The following is an 18,367-nucleotide window of genomic DNA, read 5'->3' on the forward strand; positions in this document are numbered from 1 at the left end:
CTTAATCTTATTGCATACTCCCTAAGTTAGTCTTTTTAAGAACGGATGGAGTACTTTTAAAGTTGCTAGTATATTTTAAAACCGATGTGTAATTAATTGTTTGACCTCAGACATGTTCAAAACTTCATGATTTATGGTAAATGGGGGAGTGGAGTGCGTGGGTGTGTTGGGGGTTCTTTTCCTAACTAAGAGTGTTAAAACGATCCTAACCCTTGAAGTCAGATTAAACAACGATAAGTAGTGTGACTGTAGACTGATTAAGCTGCAGTCACACTGTCACTGTCTCATGCACAATGGAATTTGCTTTCTATAGTTCGGATGACTCATGGCCATGGCCAACTGCAGTAATAAGCAGTCGATCGAGTAGGCCCGAGCATATTCTCTGGTCCATACCGCTACTTCTTGCACAATACCATTTTTTCGATTACACGCAGGTTTCATATGCACGCCTCACACGCCGTGAATGCACTACTCTAATAATACATGCTCAAAGAGACGAAAACCATCCTTGTATATATAATATTTGTAGGCATTTGGATTTAAATCCTGCTATATGAAACTTACACCAAACATAAACAGAGCTATACAAGAACCAGTTTCTTATATCTGTCCCCATCCCCATTACACCAAACATATTTCTCAGACCATACACCTACTATACCTCTACTACATCAAACATGGCCGCCCATGCTGATAGATGGACGGCCTCCATCTTCACCGCTGCATCATACTAGCTATATACCCCCACTAGCGACGGAGAAGCTGACATGTGGGGTTCAGGTGGCAAATGAGAAGTAATTTGGTAAAGTGATATTTGAGAACTGACATTTTGAAAAAAGGGTAATTAGTAAATTCTCCATAAACCAAAATGAAAAGTTGACTTTTTTAAGAGAGCAGGTATGAATCAATGCATGCATGCACGCCATGTGGTACACGGTTTGTTTACCAAATCACGCACCCATGCATGTTCAGTCAAATGTCGTCGTTACGTCCCTCTCTGCCTGCACTGCACCCCGGCCGGGTAAAGAGGAAACCCCAAACACATTTCACACGAGAAAAAAAGATGCCCTGTGTCACCGACGGGAGAAAAGTCTTCCACCTCCCTTACCTTTTTTCCATCCTGCCCCCTCCAAGACGCGAATATATCATCATACATGTGATATAATAATTACAAGAAAGCAGGAGGGCTTCTTCGAAATTACGACCGGCTACTGCTGGTAGACACGCGTACAGGTGGTCCCGCAGAGGAGGATGCGGCGGGCCCCACGTAAAAACGTACTCCAGCGAAGCGTAGGTGGGCGCGGTCATCACGCGTGGAGGAGAAAAATATGCACGTGCGCGTAATGGCGGAAGCTTCCTGGTTAGGGTGGGTCATCGCCTCACCCACTTTCATGTGGGTCCCACATTTGTCAGTTGTCGCCTGCTGTCTCACTCTTCTTTGTGTGGCTGAGCCATTGTTTAATTTCCAACTTTTTCTTCGAACTTCTAACTTTTGCATCACATTAAAACTTTCCTGCACACATAAACTTTTAACTTTTTTCTTCAAATTTTTAATTTTAGTCAAACTTCCAATTTTAGCATGGAATTACAAAGTTCCAGTGGTATTCTGCAAAATCTGTTCAGTGGTGGTTAACTGGTGATTTGTCGGACTTGAGGTTATGCCTGTGTTTCATCAACTGAGTCCACTACTATTGATAGCCACTAGTAATTTCGTTTTTGATTTTTTTTAACAAACATTTTTTAACATTGATCAAATTTATAAAAAATATAAAAATATTTTCAACATAGAAAAAAGCTATTAAAATATATTCGATGTTAGATTTATTAGAACTAATTTGATGTTATAAATATTACTATTTTTATATAAGTTTGATTAAACTTTTAAAAAGTTTGATTTTTTAAAAAATTAAAATGATTTAATATAAAATAGAGGTAGTAATAAGTATTGGTCATGACAGCTATCAGTCTCTCTTCAGCTATCATGAATGATAAAATCGTATACGTGTGGTATTCATATAATGGAGTACTGGTATTTAATTAATCCATTCCCATCATCTTAGAAAAAGTTAACATTGTTCTTCAAGATTGCGAAAAATCGTCTGAAGATTATGTATTCGTAGATATGACAAAAAAACGTTGCTTAATCATGGTGAACTCTAGGTTTTTCCTAATAAAGTAGTAAGTTCACACTAGTAGTACTAAAACTAATTAATTGGTTTGACTTTTCCACTCACATATGTGATTGCGTGACATTTTTAAAACAAAAAAAAAATCCAATCAGTTAGTATGATTGTATACCTAAACTAATTAAAAATCAGATTGTGTTCATTTGCCCTCCACAAGCAACAAAAAGCTAGCTAGCTAATAGCTGCTCCTAAATCCTGATTATTCTATCTGGCGCCCAAAGGTAGACAAGCCATGCGGATCTCGATTGATATACTCCTTGCGCTTTAAAATGCAGCTGTCAACACATAACGTTCGATTATTCGATTTATTTAAATATTTAGCATAAATATATGCAAGTATATGTTAAGAATATAATTTTTTTATGATAAAATAAGTCATAATAAAATAAATAATATTTACATAGTATTTTAATAAGATAAATGATGAACCGCTATGTGAATGGGCATTATATTTTTAAGAGCAAGTTTAACAATATAGCCTACTAACTCCAAATCATATATAGTCAATTTAATAACCAACTACTATACTACTATACTGTAAACATATACTATACTATTAATATATGATCCCGACTATCATACATACATTCTATCTTGAAGTCCATGCTGTTGTTAGCTCCAAATTTGTAGCCCTCTACTTTTTTTCTTTTATCTTATTGAAATGTGTTTAGGGCCCCTTTGATTTGGAGGAAAATCATGGGAATTTTGGAGGATTTTAATCCTATAGGAAAATTTCCTATGAAGCCCTGGATTGAATCCCATCCAATCCTTTGAAATTCCTATGTAATGAACAATCCTACAGAGATTTTGGAGAAAATTTAGCAAGAGCTTTAATCTCTTGGTAACTTTCCTTTGAGTCTATCTCTCTCATCCAATTCCTGCGGTTCAATCAAACGGTCGTTCATATGTTTTTCCTGCGTTTTACAATACTCTGTTTTACACTTATATTCATATCAAAATCTTACGTTTTTTCTATTCCTATGTTTCTTAATCCTGCAATTCAAATTGACTCTTATAGTTGGCTTATAATATGCTTTTATAGTTGCTTTTAGAGGAAGGGGGAGTATTAGGAGTGTACAAACAATGTGCACAGCAGCATAGGTGGCCATGGCCTGGACAACCTAAAAGGCACCAAACACTGGCATTTCTTATGCAGGAGTAGGCACTAGCTGCATGCTTTAACCAAATATATGTATTTCTTATGAACGGCAATGGGGCTAATGATTTCCAATGGCGCCCCTAACCGCTTCGAGGAATCTTTTGACCTTAGCCAGGTCTAGCGCCGATTGCCAAAGTGGTACACTACGTGTTCGAAAAAAAAAATGCTTAGTACATCCAAGTGAACAGTTTATTGTCGTGAGGTAGTACATGGAAATTTTAAAATAGTGTAAACAAAGAGTTCACGTGGAAATTAAGCCCTTAAATTCCATTGTAGTACTAGTACTAATACAAGGTGACCAGAGTTAAATGCATACTCTATATAATGTACTACACAGTACCTTCTAGATATAGTCTTTCTTATTTTTACTTTAGTTACACGCACTCAATTAAAAAGCTGTAGCTAGGAGAGATGGTTATATATCTACCCTACTAATCTCACATGTTGTGTTTTTGTTAATTAATAGTATTTAACTAATGGAATACAGTGAAATGTTCAACCGGGATATTGCAAAGAGTAACCTTTGCTTATAGGTTACTTTCCACTTTTATCTTTTGTCGCTGCCGAATACTCCATTGTCGTTCTTTTTTTTTCCTACTTTACAAAAGTGCCCAATGTCGGTTAATCAAGTAAAAAAACAAATGTACCTAAAAAACCACCATAAAAATGTGTTCCCACGCAAAAATCGACGAGCCAGAAAATTCGGATAGAAAAACTAAGAGCCTGTTTAGTTAAAAAAAACTTTTTTCCAAAAACATCACATTGAATCTTTAGACATATATATAGATCATTAAATATAGATAAAAAGAAAAACTAATTGCACAGTTTGCATGTAAATCACGAGATGAATCTTTTAAGCCTAATTAGGCTATAATTAGCCATAAGTGCTACAGTAACCCATATGTTCTATTGACGAATTAATTAGGCTCAAAAGATTTGTCTCGCGGTTTCCAAGCGAGTTATGAAACTAGTTTTTTCATTCGTTTCCAAAAAACCCCTTCCGACATACGGTCAAACGTCCGATGTGACATCCAAAAATTTTCTTTTCACCAACTAAACAGGCCCTAAAGCGTGGAGAAACGGTCATGAATCTTCCGACTAACTCCACAAGATGGTGAGCTAGATGATCTGGATTCGAAGTCTCACAAAAAATTAGGTCATTCCTCGATGTTCGCGTCGTTTTTTAAAAGGAAAAAGTACGAATTACCCCCCCCCCGAACTATCGTGGTCGTCCGAATTACCCCCCTGAACCACAAAACCGGACATTCTTCACCCCCAACTATGCAAACCGGACGAATTACCCCCCTCGACCCAATTAGCGGTGGTTTTGGTCTACGTGGCGTACGCGTGGCAGTCCAGTCAACAATTTATTTATTAAAAAAATAGGTGGGCCCCACCTGTCATGCTCCTATTGCACTTTTCCTCTCTCCCTTCTCTCTCTCACTCTTCCTCTCTCTCTTCTCTCACTCTCTGTCTCACGCGCACCGCGGCAGGCGGGGGGCAGCGAGCAGCAGCGGCGAGGCGAGGCGGCGGCGGAGGCCAGTGGCGGGAGATGAGGCGGCAAGCGGCGGCGGGGTGTGGCGGAGGAGGCGAGGCGACGCGGCAGCGGAGGAGGAGGAGGCGAGCAGCGGCGGGGTGCGGCGGAGCTCGCGCTGCTCGAGCGAGGAGAGGCGGCGGCGGGCGTCCTCCAGTGCTCGCTCCGTCGTCGCGGCCTCCTCGCGCGCCCGTTCCCGCGCCGCGCCCGCGGCGGCCTTCTCCTCCAGCGCGCGCCTCACCTCTTTCCGCTGCTCCTCCTCCTCCCCCTGCCGCCACGGCCGCGGTGCCGTCGTCGGACGCCACGACGATGACGACGGCGGGGCCGATGGAGAGCTGCAGCTTCATCGTCGTCGCGTGTTGGCGTGTTGCTCGTGGGAGGAGGAGCCGGTGGTCGTGGAGTTGGACAAGAACGCGGCGGCCAACGGTGCTGTGGTGGACGCCGGGAGGAGCTGCAGCTCAGGCGGCGGCGGCGGCAAATGATGATGATGATGCCGCAGCGCCGCGGGATGGATGACCGGCAGCGTCGTCACCACGGGCACGACCTCGCCGCGCACCCGTCCAGAGTTACACACATCCTGGTGCTCTATGAAGCTCTCCACCCTGCAACCACACGCACACAACCACCCCCAAACCAAACCACCGCCATTAGTGCACACTAACCATACCACTTAACCACCATCTCATCACCAAACACAACAAAAACACGGCGATCGATTCGAAGATTGATCGATCATCTGTACATGTAGATCGATCGAACACGACACACACTGACCAATCGTGAGAGCATGAGACAACTAGAAGAAACCCATGGGACAACCTCGCCTCGTCTTCTCCGCCGCCGCCTCGCCTCGCTTAAGCAGCGCGAGCTCCCACCGCCGCCTCGCCTCACCGCCGCCTCGCACCTCGCCGCCGCTCGCCGCCCCCCACCTGCCGTTGTGCGCGTGCGCGTGAGAGAGTGAGAGAAGAGAGAGAGAGAGAGGAAGAGTGTGAGAGAGAAAAGAGAGAGAGAGGGGAAAAGTGCAATAGGAGTATGACAGGTGGGTCCCAGTATTTTTTAATAAATAAATTGCTGACTGGACTGCCACGCGTACGCCACGTAGACCAAAACCACCGCGGATTAGGTCGAGGGGGGTAATTCGTCCGGTTTGCATAGTTAGGGGTGAAGAATGTCCGGTTTTGTGGTTCAGAGGGTAATTCAGACGGCCGCGATAGTTTGGGGGGGTAATTCGTACTTTTTTTTCTTTTTTGAAAACTGAAGCGTGTATCAATTCATCCGTCTTCCTCCAAACCTAGTTACATCGCACAAACATGCATGCTTTAAACTCATAGGGTAATTAACAATAATGTGATGACTTTGTTTTGTGAAAAGGCGTCATGGTTATGACTCTGATTAGACTGAGAAATGGGTGCTTAATAGTAGATCAAAGTGCCCTTGCGTAAAGGAACAGATCAAAGGTCCTACAGAATTACTTTCCATACCTTAAAGGCTGAGGCGTCACAAAAACCCACTCAAGAGACAGTGAGGCCAAACAATATATTAGTTTATGACAAGCTGGGAGTAAGTGGTAATTAGGGTCAGCTCTTGATTTTAATTGTAATAATTTGTACAGTATTAACATCAAGGTTTGTCCCTTTCTCTGTTCCAATTACAGGCATCGTGACGCGCGGTGAGATTGTTTAGTATCTGGAATGGAGAGTTTGGTTGCATGGATGTACGGCCGGTCATAAAATTAGCACAAATTGGGCTCGTTTTTTAAAAACCAACGTGTTGTAATTTCAACACCATTATCAGGACGGCGCCCCTGTTTCTGCAATTAGGAGCCTATAAGCAACCTAGTCAAGTATGAGTAGCTCACAGCAACAGCAACCACTAACTAGTTTATTGGTAGATTAGGCACATTTTGTCAACATTTTTAACCCGGTCCCTTGTGCTCGAATGCCTAACAAAAATTAAAACCTAGCGGCTAAACATGGGTATCTTTTCAATTCGTAAAATAGCTGAGCTTCTTCATGTAAAAATCATACATAATTTCTACATTTCCTAATTAAACTAGTCCACCACTTCCGCGGCCTCCTTTAAAATACAATAATCTTACAAGGTTTGCCTAAATTCTCCTAAAATTTCTCCAAAATTTTCTTTTTCCAAGGACCCTTCTAACACAGCTAGCTGTGAGTTGCTCACTGGTCATCTTCCGGGTAGTAGTGTTGCTCAGTACGCTGGCCAAACGACGCCATCAGTGAGAATTAATCACCAATAATCCTACATTAACAACTAATCATGCATCGAGACGGTGGTTGCTCAACGGAAGATTGTTTGCCTCTGGTTTTTTAATCAAAAAGCTTGGTTAATTTAATCAGCGGTAGTACCTCATTTTAATTTTAGGTACTGTCTCCGCAAAGACTCGGGTGACAGTGAACGACACCGAGGTCACTGTCGCCTACAGTTCTGCTACACCCTTTATTCTATGCATCGTAATGACCGCCCGTGATCAGCCGGAGCATGTACACACACGTGCTAATTCCACAAATTTATATTAGTAGTAACAGTGTTGAGACAGTAATAACTTTGTCGATACTAGCAGCTTGACCTGACGAAAATTTCGAGTCAAGATAAGAATCTCGTCACATCGACAGTAGTGGAGTACTGGAGTGTAGGTCCAATTAATCGACGAAGGAGTTGTCTTAGAAAAGTTATACTACGTAGTATACTTAAATTTTTTTTTTGACATAGAAACATTGTATTTAACAAATTAGCTTTTTTAATTGAATTTTTTGACATAGAAACATTGTATTTAACAAATTAGCTTTTTTAATTGAATTTAAACCTACAATCTTTTCATGTATAAACTTTTGATAGATTTTTTTTTCTCAAACGAGCTGGTACTTAGAAAGTCTGAAGTTTCATGAAATATAGGGCCCGTTAAGTAGATCAGCAACTGCGGCATGAGGCTATAGGATGCGTGCATGTGGTACTGTTGGTTTTGGCTGCAGCACAGTCGTGAAATCAACTGTCGAACAGGCCGTGAAAAAAATCACAAGAATATAACCTTAAAATATTATATAATCCGAAAAAGAAAAACAAAACATCACCACTATGCACACTTTATTGAGGAAGAACTAGCACCGAACCTACTGCTATTAAGCTTTGACCGCTCATCGCTAGACCAACAATAAGCTTTAATTATACTCTCTCCAACCTTAAAAAAAACAAACATGGGATGCAACACATTTTAGCACAACAAATCTAAACATAGATACGTACAAATTTATTGCACTATAATATGTCATATCCAGGAATAGATTGATTTTTTAAGGAACGGAGCGAAGCGAGTATCTCCAAAGTCGACTCCAAACAACCGAGGAAGATGTTTGGACGAGTATGTCGCATGAGTTCGTCGCGCACAAATTGTTCGCGAATTTGCCATTTCGCTAGCAGGCTGCTCTACTAGCTGACTCGAATAAACGGAGAAGCGATACGCGTATATACGTACTCGTGGGCGTAACGTAACCGACGGAATCCAATAATACGCACTAGTATAATTTTGGGACAGCAACGTGGTCTACATATTTGGGGCAAGCAAACCGCCACCTTTTCTTCCCCAACCCTTGCCCTTTTCAGGGTGACGTGGCATTCTTCCTCTCTTCTTCCCTTTCTTCACGGGGCCCCACGTCGTTGCTTGTGGAGCTCGTCAACGTATATACGCACGTCCCGTGCCTTGTCGCCCATGACTTGTCAGCCAAAAAACGAGACGAAGTCACGGTTGAAATCTTGCTTCAACTGCACTAAATTTCGTCCAATTTGGACCAAGCAGGACGCGATCGTGCAAAAAAAAATAATAATTTAAGTATACGGACACACATTTAAAAGGAGTATTAAACGTAGACTAATAACAAAACAAATTACAGATTCCGTATATAAACTGCGAGATGAATCTATTAAGCCTTATTAATTCGTCATTAACAAATGTTTATTATAGCATCACATTGTCAAATCATGACGTAATTAGGATTAAAAGATTCGTCTCGTGATTTACATGCAAACTGTGTAATTGGTTTTTTTCGTCGACATTTAATGCTCCATACATGTGTCCAAATATTTGATGTGACGGAAAAGTTGGAAGTTTGAAGAAAAAATTTTGAATAAACATGACCTTTGATCAAATCGGTAAATTTTTGTACTATGACTAATCGTGGTAATTGATTAGTAGTACTACCTCCGTCTCAAAATAAGTGCAGCCATAGATATTCGTGTATAGCGTTTTGACCGTTCGTCTTATTAAAAAAATTTATGAAAAAATTAGAAAAAAAATTAGTTACACATAAAGTACTACCAATGTTTTATCATGTAATAACAATAAAAATACTAATTATAATTTTTTTAAATAAGACGAACGGTCAAACGTTAGACATGAACAGGCTAAAATTGTACTTATTTTGGGACGGAGGGAGTAGTAGAGTACCGTGGCAGGTCGAATAATGGGGGTACAGTTAGCGAGATTATGAAATTGGATAAAGCTAAATTTAAATACGTAAAGAGATGATGATGGGGCTCAATTTGCGGTCGAGATTTACAATATTGAAATCCGTCACAATATTCACATGCGCCGTTTGGTGTACACATACTACTACCACCAGTACCCTTTCTTCCCCAAACCCCCTCCCGATTTCTCGTTTTTGCTCTCCAATTTCTCGCGAGAAGCCGAAGAGGGAGAGAGAGAGAGAGAGGGAGAGGAGAGGAGAGGAGAGGAGAGGAGTTGGTTGAGATGGATCTGTTGGAGAAGAAGAACATTAAGAAGGGGGGGGGAAGTGGAGGAGGAGGTGGCACGCAAGGGAGAGGAGAGGAAGGAGGAGGTGGTGGTGGTAGAGGAGGAGAAGAGCCAGCAGCAGCAGCAGCAGCAAGGGGAGGAGGAACTCGTCGGCCTCTCGCTCGCCGGCGGCAGGTAGTTTTCCGGCTCCGCCTTCTCCTCTCGCGAATCGAGTTCTCTTCACCTCTGGGTTGATCGATTGGGTCGCGGGAGAGGGAGTGCTTTGTTGGTTGTTCGGGAAATGCATCTCGCGCGGGATTCTAGCCGCTTTTCAGTTCATAGTATCGCCCCTTCTCCGAGAACTCGCCGCCGGGGAGCCGAGCGGCGCCGCAGCCGCCTCTGAAGTGGTTTACCGGAGGGGATGGATTTTTCTCCGGTACTGGACTCCTGGTGTTTGAATTTTTGGGTGGAACCGGAGACTTTTTTTTTGGTCGGGTGAAATTCCTCGGACCGACCCAAAAAATCTCGAATCCACTCGGAGTTTCCTTCGTTCCAGATGGAACTCTTGCGTTGAATTTTTTTTTCCTAAAAATAGAGTCGAATGTTTCGGCTTCGGCTTCGGCTTCGACTTCGAGTTAATAGTCCACCCTACACCGAGTTGCAACTTTTCCTTGTTTATGAGTTGGTGTTATCATGGAAGAGCCCTTTGCCTTTGCTGCAGTGGATCAAATTGGTGGGGTTCTTGCCTAGGTCATGTGAAGATTCTTCTGATGAGTGGTAGTCTCATGCTTCTCCTCGTCCTGCAATCCAAATCCCCTTTATTCCTTTTCCCGCTCTCTTGCGCTTGGCGTCGGCTGTTCTTAACTTTGAACAAATTAGGGTGTCTTGCGCTTGGCGTCAGCTGTTCTTAACTCTGAACAAATTAGGGTGTCATTCTAGTTGCACGTGTTCTTATCCAGATGTTGGGAGTGCGGTGAACTGCTGATATTCTACTAAACCGATATCAATTTTTGCCGGAATGACCGAAGGAGGTCATTCAATGTAATTAATATAGGAAGTAAACCGATATCAATTACTATATGGATGTTCAATTTGGTTCACGTCACTAGGTAAATGATTTCCCACCTTAGACCAAACTTAACGGATAGGAAACAACTTTTGGCAAGTGGCAGATCCAGGTAGTTATTTTTCTTCCCTTTTTCTGTAATTGGCAGTTACTTGTTCTCCAAATACTTGGAACTGTTGTGAAAAGTTTCCAATTGAGCTGTGGAATCAGGAGCAATGGGGAACTCTTCCAAGTTGCTTGCATTTCTTCTTTAAAATCTATAATATATACATAATGACTTTTCCCCTTTTGAAATAATAAGCAAGAAACACACATAGATCTGGTGAAACTTGAGTTAGCGTGCAGTTTTTAACACCTCCATATACCAAGGGGATTCAATGGTAAAGGCCTCATCCCCTTGTCTTTACTTCAAGACTAAATCTGTAGCTGGGGACCAAGTACCATAGTTTCTGGCCACCATTTTACGACATTAGTTATCCCCTGACATGTTAAGCCCCCTTTGCCTTTTTCCCCCTATTTGAAATGTGCAGTTTGCTGGTCCAGATATTGGTTTTGGTCATTTTTGCAGTTTAGTTTTAAGAACCTTATCTATGCTGAAGCATTAGTTTGTTTACCCCGGAATGTTTTCCTTTATGACTCAGCATCCATTGATTTACCTTTGCAACTCTTATATAATCCACTAGGCTGCTGTGAAAACAATAGATGCAGGTGTTTGTTTTGAAGTAACTAAGGTGAAAGTAAAAATACCTGGTAATGGCTAATATGAATCGTGGCTATTATTAAATGTTTCAGCATTTTCTGAATAGGTAAACCACATATATGCAACTATGTAAGATGTTTTTAAATCTAGATGTTCTATTGAGCTTGTAACCTGGTCTTTTAGACAAGATTATGCTGAGACTTTGAAGAAAAAAATTTCAGTGCATTCCGTCCATCTTGGACAACCTTTGGACAGATTATTAACTCTGAATGAGTCCCATCATGCTGCACATGTTGGATATTTCAGAGTGGACCATAAAGTTGCAGGCCTAGTTTGCTATTTTTAGATTTTAGATCTTGTGAGTTTTAATCTTGATTATGCTATTAGACTCAGAATATGTGTACCAAAAACATTGATAATGGTATCTATCCTGACTTGGGTACAGCTTGTGTTACTGGCAGCTGTGGGAGGGCTATGTTGGCGTAGCATACTGACCAAGAGATAATCCTCTCATCAAGTAGAATATAGAGAGTAGAATAATTATTTATGAAGGAAACGGGCCTTTATCTGGCTGCAGATAAGGTGCATAGTAAAGCTCATTAAACCTCCAAAAAAGGCTGGAAATACGGCCTACGGTGTAATTGAACATTATACATCAGTTAGCTAGGTTGGCCTCCAATTTTATATGGCACTTTACCCTTGGATGCCCATCTTATGTATTGCCATGTACTCATGTATGCAATTAGTCAAGAGTGGCCCACTTATGCCAATATCTGTGTAACTATGCAATCTGTTATTACCTTCTTGCACATTTACTAATTTCGCTTTGTCATAATCAGGCCCAAAGTATTTCCAATGTCGAGCCCTCCACCTAATCCTTCGCAACTTACAATTTTCTATGGTGGATCAGTATGTGTTTATGACTCAGTGCCGCCAGAGAAGGTCATATTCACCCCACTTATATTCGTTATATCCTCCGACTAACTGTTGAAAGTTTATGCTAATTCGTTATCTGCAACATTGGCATCAACAGGCTCAAGCAATCATGCTTATTGCCGCAGCAGCTGCTGCAGCGGCGTCTGCCACCAAAAGCAATGCTGCCGTTGCTGTTAAGCCCCCTGTGATGCCTGCAGCCAATGCTACCCAAGCAGCAGTCTCTCCTGTGCTCACAAGATCGCTCTCATTGCAGAGCACTTCTGTAGCAACTGGACAACCTCAAGTTGTCGCTGACCCTAGCTCAATTTGCAAGCTTCAGGCTGGTAAGACTAGAAGATCTTTTTGTGAATCGAAAATGGGGCTGTTTTAATTGCTCGTCATATGATGTACTAAGTGATTGAAGATGCTACAAATTTATTCTTTATTTGCTGTGCAGATCTCCCCATTGCCAGGAGGCACTCCCTTCAGCGCTTCCTAGAGAAACGCCGTGACAGGTTGGCATGAATGAATGTAGAAATAGCATTCTATATTTGTCTGATGCATATCCTTAGGAAACTAACAATATAGGTTTAGTACGCTATGTTCCCCACAGTATTGAAAGAAAAAATGTTTTTTTCCTTGTATTTGGCCATGTCATCAAACCTGACCCACAAAGATTTAGGGTTGGTTTGGTTTGTGGCCTAAATAGGCCTTACCAAATTTTGTCCGTGCCAAATTTTGGCAAGTTTTAGTATGACTAATTTTGGTAAGGCAAAGTTGTGTTTGGATTGAAGCCAAAATAGCCTAAGTTCACTATTGAAATGGCCTATTTTCTTAGGCATACCAAAATTTGGCTTCAAACCAAATAGACACTAAACACTAGTGAAATTGCCAAATATTGGTAAGCCTAATTTAGGCCTCAAACCAAACCAAGCCTTACTATTTGTTCCTCTAGACATAGTCAAAATAGATCCATGTGGCCTTTGTCGTTGCTGTTTTTTCTTAAAACTATTTCCTTTTTACCTTTTTAATGTTCTAGCTTGAGAATATATGCATTATTTCTAACCAAGTGGTCCATTAGAACATGCTAAAAGAATGTGGATAGCTGGAAACTGACTTGTAGGGGATAAAACATTTGCTTTAGCTTGACTTGGATACGAACATAGTATATGTGCAAGGACTGTTTTCAGTATCATTACCATAGCCCATGTTTTCATGATACATAACAAAGTAGCCAGTAGTTATAGAAACACAGCTTTCTGCAAATTTGAGAAATCCTTAGCTTCAACTGATTAAGCCAAATGACCATGTTAAGCAGGTTGGTGAGCAAAGCTCCATATCCTACAAAATCCTCCGAGGGCATGGAAGCATCAGGGATGGAAGTAACTGCTGAGGGCAAGGCCCAGTAACTGTCAACTTCGAATGGTGGAGGGTGACGTTTGGAGGGGGAAGGAAGGAAAGGCGTCTCGTTCATTGTTTAGATGGTGTCGCACCCTAGAACCTTACTAATAATCGAACCTGTGCCCTTATTATCGTTGTACTGTTCCTTATGTGCTAGTCTATTCTGTCATGAATTTGTTTACTCGAACAGCAAACTGCTACGATAGTAGTATATCATTGTACATCATGCATATCATTGCCTGACAATGTTATCGTGTTCGTCTAGTAATGATATCATCCAGGTTAATTGTTACTAGTAAATTTCAGTTTCAGCAGCTATGATAGTAGTATATCATTGTACATCATGCATATCATTGCCTGACAATGTTATTGTGTTCGTCTAGTAATGATATCATCCAGGTTAATTGTTAAATTTCAGTTTCGGCACTGGGGTTTTACAGTGCCAGATGCATGAAAGGAGAGGATGGTTTTCTTGTATCTGGCATTCCGGTTGTTCCTCCATTTTACAAACAGCATTTGTTCCAGATCTTACGAAGCTTACAATTTTGCAGTGATGGATTCCTATGCTAGCATTTTTCGCTGCCTCTGCTTGACTGCCGCTCCGGTACCATGCTGACAGTGTCAACCGGCGAATTAGCCCAACGCGGCAGTCTGGCCGGCCGCCGGAGACGGCTTGCCACCTGTTGCTGCCGGCCGCGTTGAGTATTATAGTAGTACTGCACAACATAGGGTGTGTTTAGTTCACACCAAAATTAGAAGTTTGGTTAAAATTGAAACGATGTGACGAAAAAATTGAAAGTTTATGTGTGTAAGAAAGTTTTGATGTGGTGGAAAAGTTGAAAGTTTGAAAAAAAAAAGTTTAGAACTAAACTCGGCCATATTTCCCATATACAACCATGCCACTGTACATGCTGCCAAGGAGTACCGATGTTCAATCAAAATTCAAGACAGATTCACCAAACCTTTTATTTTTTCCATCTAGCATCTCACATGCTTAACCATAGGCCATATTGTACCAGAAAAGAAGTGAACTACGCCAAGAACAGGTACATGATCAAGAAGGAGAATGTCACACAGTTGCTGCAGATTCTAAAGCACAAAAACGGAAGGGAAACATGAGGCTTGCCACGACTACTGTAGGGAGTTGCATATAGTGATTGCCATGACTACTGTCAGTCTTGTCATGCATGAGTGCTGCGCAAGATCCCATGGATGTAACCACCGACCATGACCAAGGAGACGAGGGAAACGACACCAGCTGGGAATATCTTCCCGGACTTCTTGAAGCGAGATCCCATGACCGACAAGAGGGCAGCCGATATACCTAGAATGCAAAGCGAGACAACATCAGGGAAAGACTCCATGTTGAAGTAATTCCATGCCAAAGGATAATAAGGACCACAAGGTCCACAACATAGGTGGCTTAGAAAATGATTTTGCATACCTAAACCAATAGATGATGCAAAGACAGGTCTCACTGGGAGTTGAGTGTGGACGAAGTACAGGACCAGGGCTGATATGCCTCCTGCGGCTAAGGATTTCTGGCTTCCACTCTTCATGTACCCCATTGCTCCACCGGCTACAGAATTTGGAATCACAATAGTCAATTTCTAACAAAAATGAAGGTCTCTTTTGATGGTAACCACCAATGCTTCAATATAATCTATCCTCAGATGCACCTTGAAGGCTAGAACAGGCTGTCAGGCTCTGAAGTAGAACCTCACACAGGATGGTAACACCACAGTCATTCACTCCAGTAGATCATAACGCTATTATTGAACTGATGGTGCAGCTAAAATTATAACAGGACTATCATCTGCTAGTTTCTCAGATATAATCACAAAGGAGAAAAATAATTCAAAATTTTATGGAGGTCACTCTTGTGTTAATTTTCTTCTTTTTTTTTAAAAAAAAGTAGCCTGTCTAAATGTTCATTTTTAGGAGGTTGTTTAGATGCACTCCATTTCATTCTTCCTAAGAGAAAATTTGTGCACATTGTGCTTGTTTGTAGGCCTTTCTGCAGTTATCACTATAAAGGAGGAGGAGCATCCTGTGACTAGTGATATACAGAATGTTAATGCACCATTTGTGTTTGTGTCTACAAAAAGCACATACTGGTAGTTGTATCATCATTGTTCTGATACAAGCTGGACTTGAGAAACCAAAACTCCAAAAGCAGGCTGCTGAATCTGAATGTTGAATAGGTGTTCTGGTTTTCTAAAGTTGGAAATTATGAAGTACCCAGTCAAGTCCAACAATTATTGATCTCATCAAATTAGTAATAATTCGATCTGACCAATAAGAATTTAATTTTATTCACGAGAATAACCTGACAAGTATATGTGTGTTCTAACTTATTGGGAACTAGTTAGTGAACCAGAAGTTGAAATGCACACAATTACCCCCAATGGCTAATCACTTGATAAAGAAATGCAGTAGCCCTCATTCTCCAAAATCAAACTACTCGAATCCAAGGCGTTTGCACACTGCAGTAGATCAGTAGTACTAAAAATGAACTGGTCGTGGCATTACTGCATCTTTACCTCCGACGAGCGCGGCGTAGGCGAGGGTGATCTTCTGCGACATGGAGAGCCCCTGCCCCATCTTCTCCTCCTCCCCTTCCCCCTCCTCGTCCCCCCCACCACCCCGCGGCTTCTCGCTGTCCCCGCCGCCGCCGCTCCCAGAGCCGTCGCCTGCGGCTCCGCCTCCGCCTCCCGATCCGCCGAGCTCGGGCTCCCTGGCCGCGACGGCGACGAGGAGGCGCGCGGAGGGGCGGAGCGAGAGGGCGGCCGGGGCGCGGGGGCGCAGCAGGAGGAGCGAGCACTGGGAGATCGGGGAGGATGGCGGCGCGAGGGCGAGGGCGAGTGGCGCGAGTGGTAAGGTCGTCGTCGCGATGGCCATGGATGAGCTCGAGTTCGAACTTCGAGTGCTCGAGCTTGGGCTTGGGCCTCGGTGGTGATGGGGATTTTTTACGGGGGTTGGTGGTGTGAGACTGTGGGTGGGCCCCCCCGGTTTTCTTTTTCTTTTCTTTTCTTTTCTTTTTTTCTTTTTCCTTTTGGAATTCCTTTTTTTTTTCCTTTTCTGTTGCTGGATTTTTGGGTTGGGTACTTGGGTTGCATCTAGAAGGACGATTCGTTTCTTGTGGAGCGCGTGGGACGCATGACTGCATGTGCACCCCCTGCATCATACGCATGTTGCCTAATAAAGAATTTCACTATATTTCTGAATTATGATTTTAAAATTAAGTTTAAATTTTTTTCCTTGGTTACACGGAGAACACATACGCACACACCGTCATACACGTATACTATTGAAGAATATAAAAACCTTCCAGAGTTTAGGTAAACACATACCACACTTGCAAACCTGTGAATGTGTTCACTTATATTTGCAAACCAGCGTAATATATTTTGACTTACATATTTACAGGGTAATTTAGGGTATTCTTTTTAGCTAACAAGCTATAGAGCATCGTGAGCACGCCTTTTAAGCTCCTAAACAATATGATTGTTGTGTAACTTGCATTATCAATATATTTTTTAAACACTTTTCTAAACCAACCTTTTCAAACTTTATAGTACTAGTTGATTAATTCATTTATTTGTATCTTAAATAATTACTTCCTCCGTTTCATATTATAAGACTTTCTAGCATTGTCCACATTCATATATATGTTAATGAATCTAGGCATATACAACATCTTTATAAATATGGGGAATTGCTAGAAAGTCTTAGAGCAGATACAATAGCAGACTATTAACCAGCTACAAACATATTTTAATGAGACAAAAGATGAGAGAGAAGAGCAGTGGGCTATAAATTTGTAGCCAGCTACAACACGGACTCCAAGACGCAATATGTGTATGACAGGTGAGACCATATACTAATAGTATAGTAAGCAAATATTGTATAAATTCGTTATTAAATTGGCTATATATGAATTGGAGTTAGCAGTTGGCTATACTATTAACCTTGCTCTTATAATATGAAACGGAAGGACTACCATAGGAGCTATCCTACCGTGCTACTAGTTGTACAGCCGCAGCTGTCAGACAACCATTGCTAAGGCCCTGTTAAGTTCGGAGTATTAAATATAGAAAAAAACTAATTATATAGATTATGTGTAAATTACGAGATGAATTTTTAAGTCTAATTGCGCCATGATTTAACAATGTGGTGCTGCAGTAAATATTTGCTAATGACGGATTAATTAGGCTTAACAAATGCGTCTCGCAGTTTACATGCAGAATCTGTAATTCGTTTTGTTATTAGACTACGTTTAATACTTGAAACATGTGTCCGTATATTCGATGTGACACGCACAAACTTTAAACAGGACCTAAGTTTAATTTACAATACTATCCCCTTGGACCAAACCTCTGTAATATGCATTATAACAACCCTTGGTAATGTTCATTATTGGACCATGATGCTTCACACGGCTATACGAAAAAGCTTTCAACTTTATAAATACCTAGTCCAAGATTGTGACCCTGATTTGCCATCTTTACAAACCGGAGAAAACGACCGTGTTTCTCACCCAACCTCAATATCAAAATCTGTCTTTTTTTTTAGTTTACTTCCAGCATATACAAAAAGCTTCAAAATTTATAGCAACCCAAAACTGACGAACTCGATCGCTTCACTTTCCACCAAGAC

The 18,367-nt window shown here is 41.5% G+C and overlaps 2 protein-coding genes across 2 annotated transcripts; one reads left to right on the forward strand and one right to left on the reverse strand.

Annotated features, from left to right (window-relative positions):
• Positions 1-9,629: 9,629 nt before the first annotated feature.
• Positions 9,630-14,000, forward strand: LOC127771880 (protein TIFY 3-like). Its single transcript, XM_052297825.1, is given in 6 exon segments — positions 9,630-9,677; positions 9,679-9,821; positions 12,232-12,334; positions 12,426-12,651; positions 12,765-12,822; positions 13,626-14,000. Coding segments are annotated over 6 exon segments (654 nt in total). The 5' UTR covers positions 9,630-9,644; the 3' UTR covers positions 13,717-14,000.
• A 638-nt stretch (positions 14,001-14,638) lies between these two features.
• On the reverse strand, positions 14,639-16,667 carry LOC127771881 (protein FATTY ACID EXPORT 2, chloroplastic-like). The gene is made up of 3 exons (XM_052297828.1): positions 16,252-16,667; positions 15,153-15,287; positions 14,639-15,032 (listed from the first exon to the last, which is right to left on the reverse strand). The coding sequence occupies exons 1-3, from the start codon at positions 16,607-16,609 to the stop codon at positions 14,890-14,892; spliced, it is 636 nt and encodes a 211-aa protein (XP_052153788.1). The 5' UTR covers positions 16,610-16,667; the 3' UTR covers positions 14,639-14,889.
• Between the last annotated feature and the right edge of the window lie 1,700 nt (positions 16,668-18,367).

Source organism: Oryza glaberrima, chromosome 4 (assembly GCF_000147395.1).
Source record: "Oryza glaberrima chromosome 4, OglaRS2, whole genome shotgun sequence".
NCBI classification, from domain to species: domain Eukaryota; kingdom Viridiplantae; phylum Streptophyta; class Magnoliopsida; order Poales; family Poaceae; genus Oryza; species Oryza glaberrima.

Excerpts from the sequence above, each read along its gene's own strand:
- LOC127771881 (XM_052297828.1), bottom strand. The coding sequence starts at position 16,609 with ATGGCCATCGCGACGACGACCTTACCACTCGCGCCACTCGCCCTCGCC. Across the intron at positions 15,288-16,251 it reads CTACGCCGCGCTCGTCGGAG|CCGGTGGAGCAATGGGGTAC; the intron begins GTAAAGATGCAG and ends CAAATTCTGTAG. Across the intron at positions 15,033-15,152 it reads TGCATCATCTATTGGTTTAG|GTATATCGGCTGCCCTCTTG; the intron begins GTATGCAAAATC and ends TTTGCATTCTAG.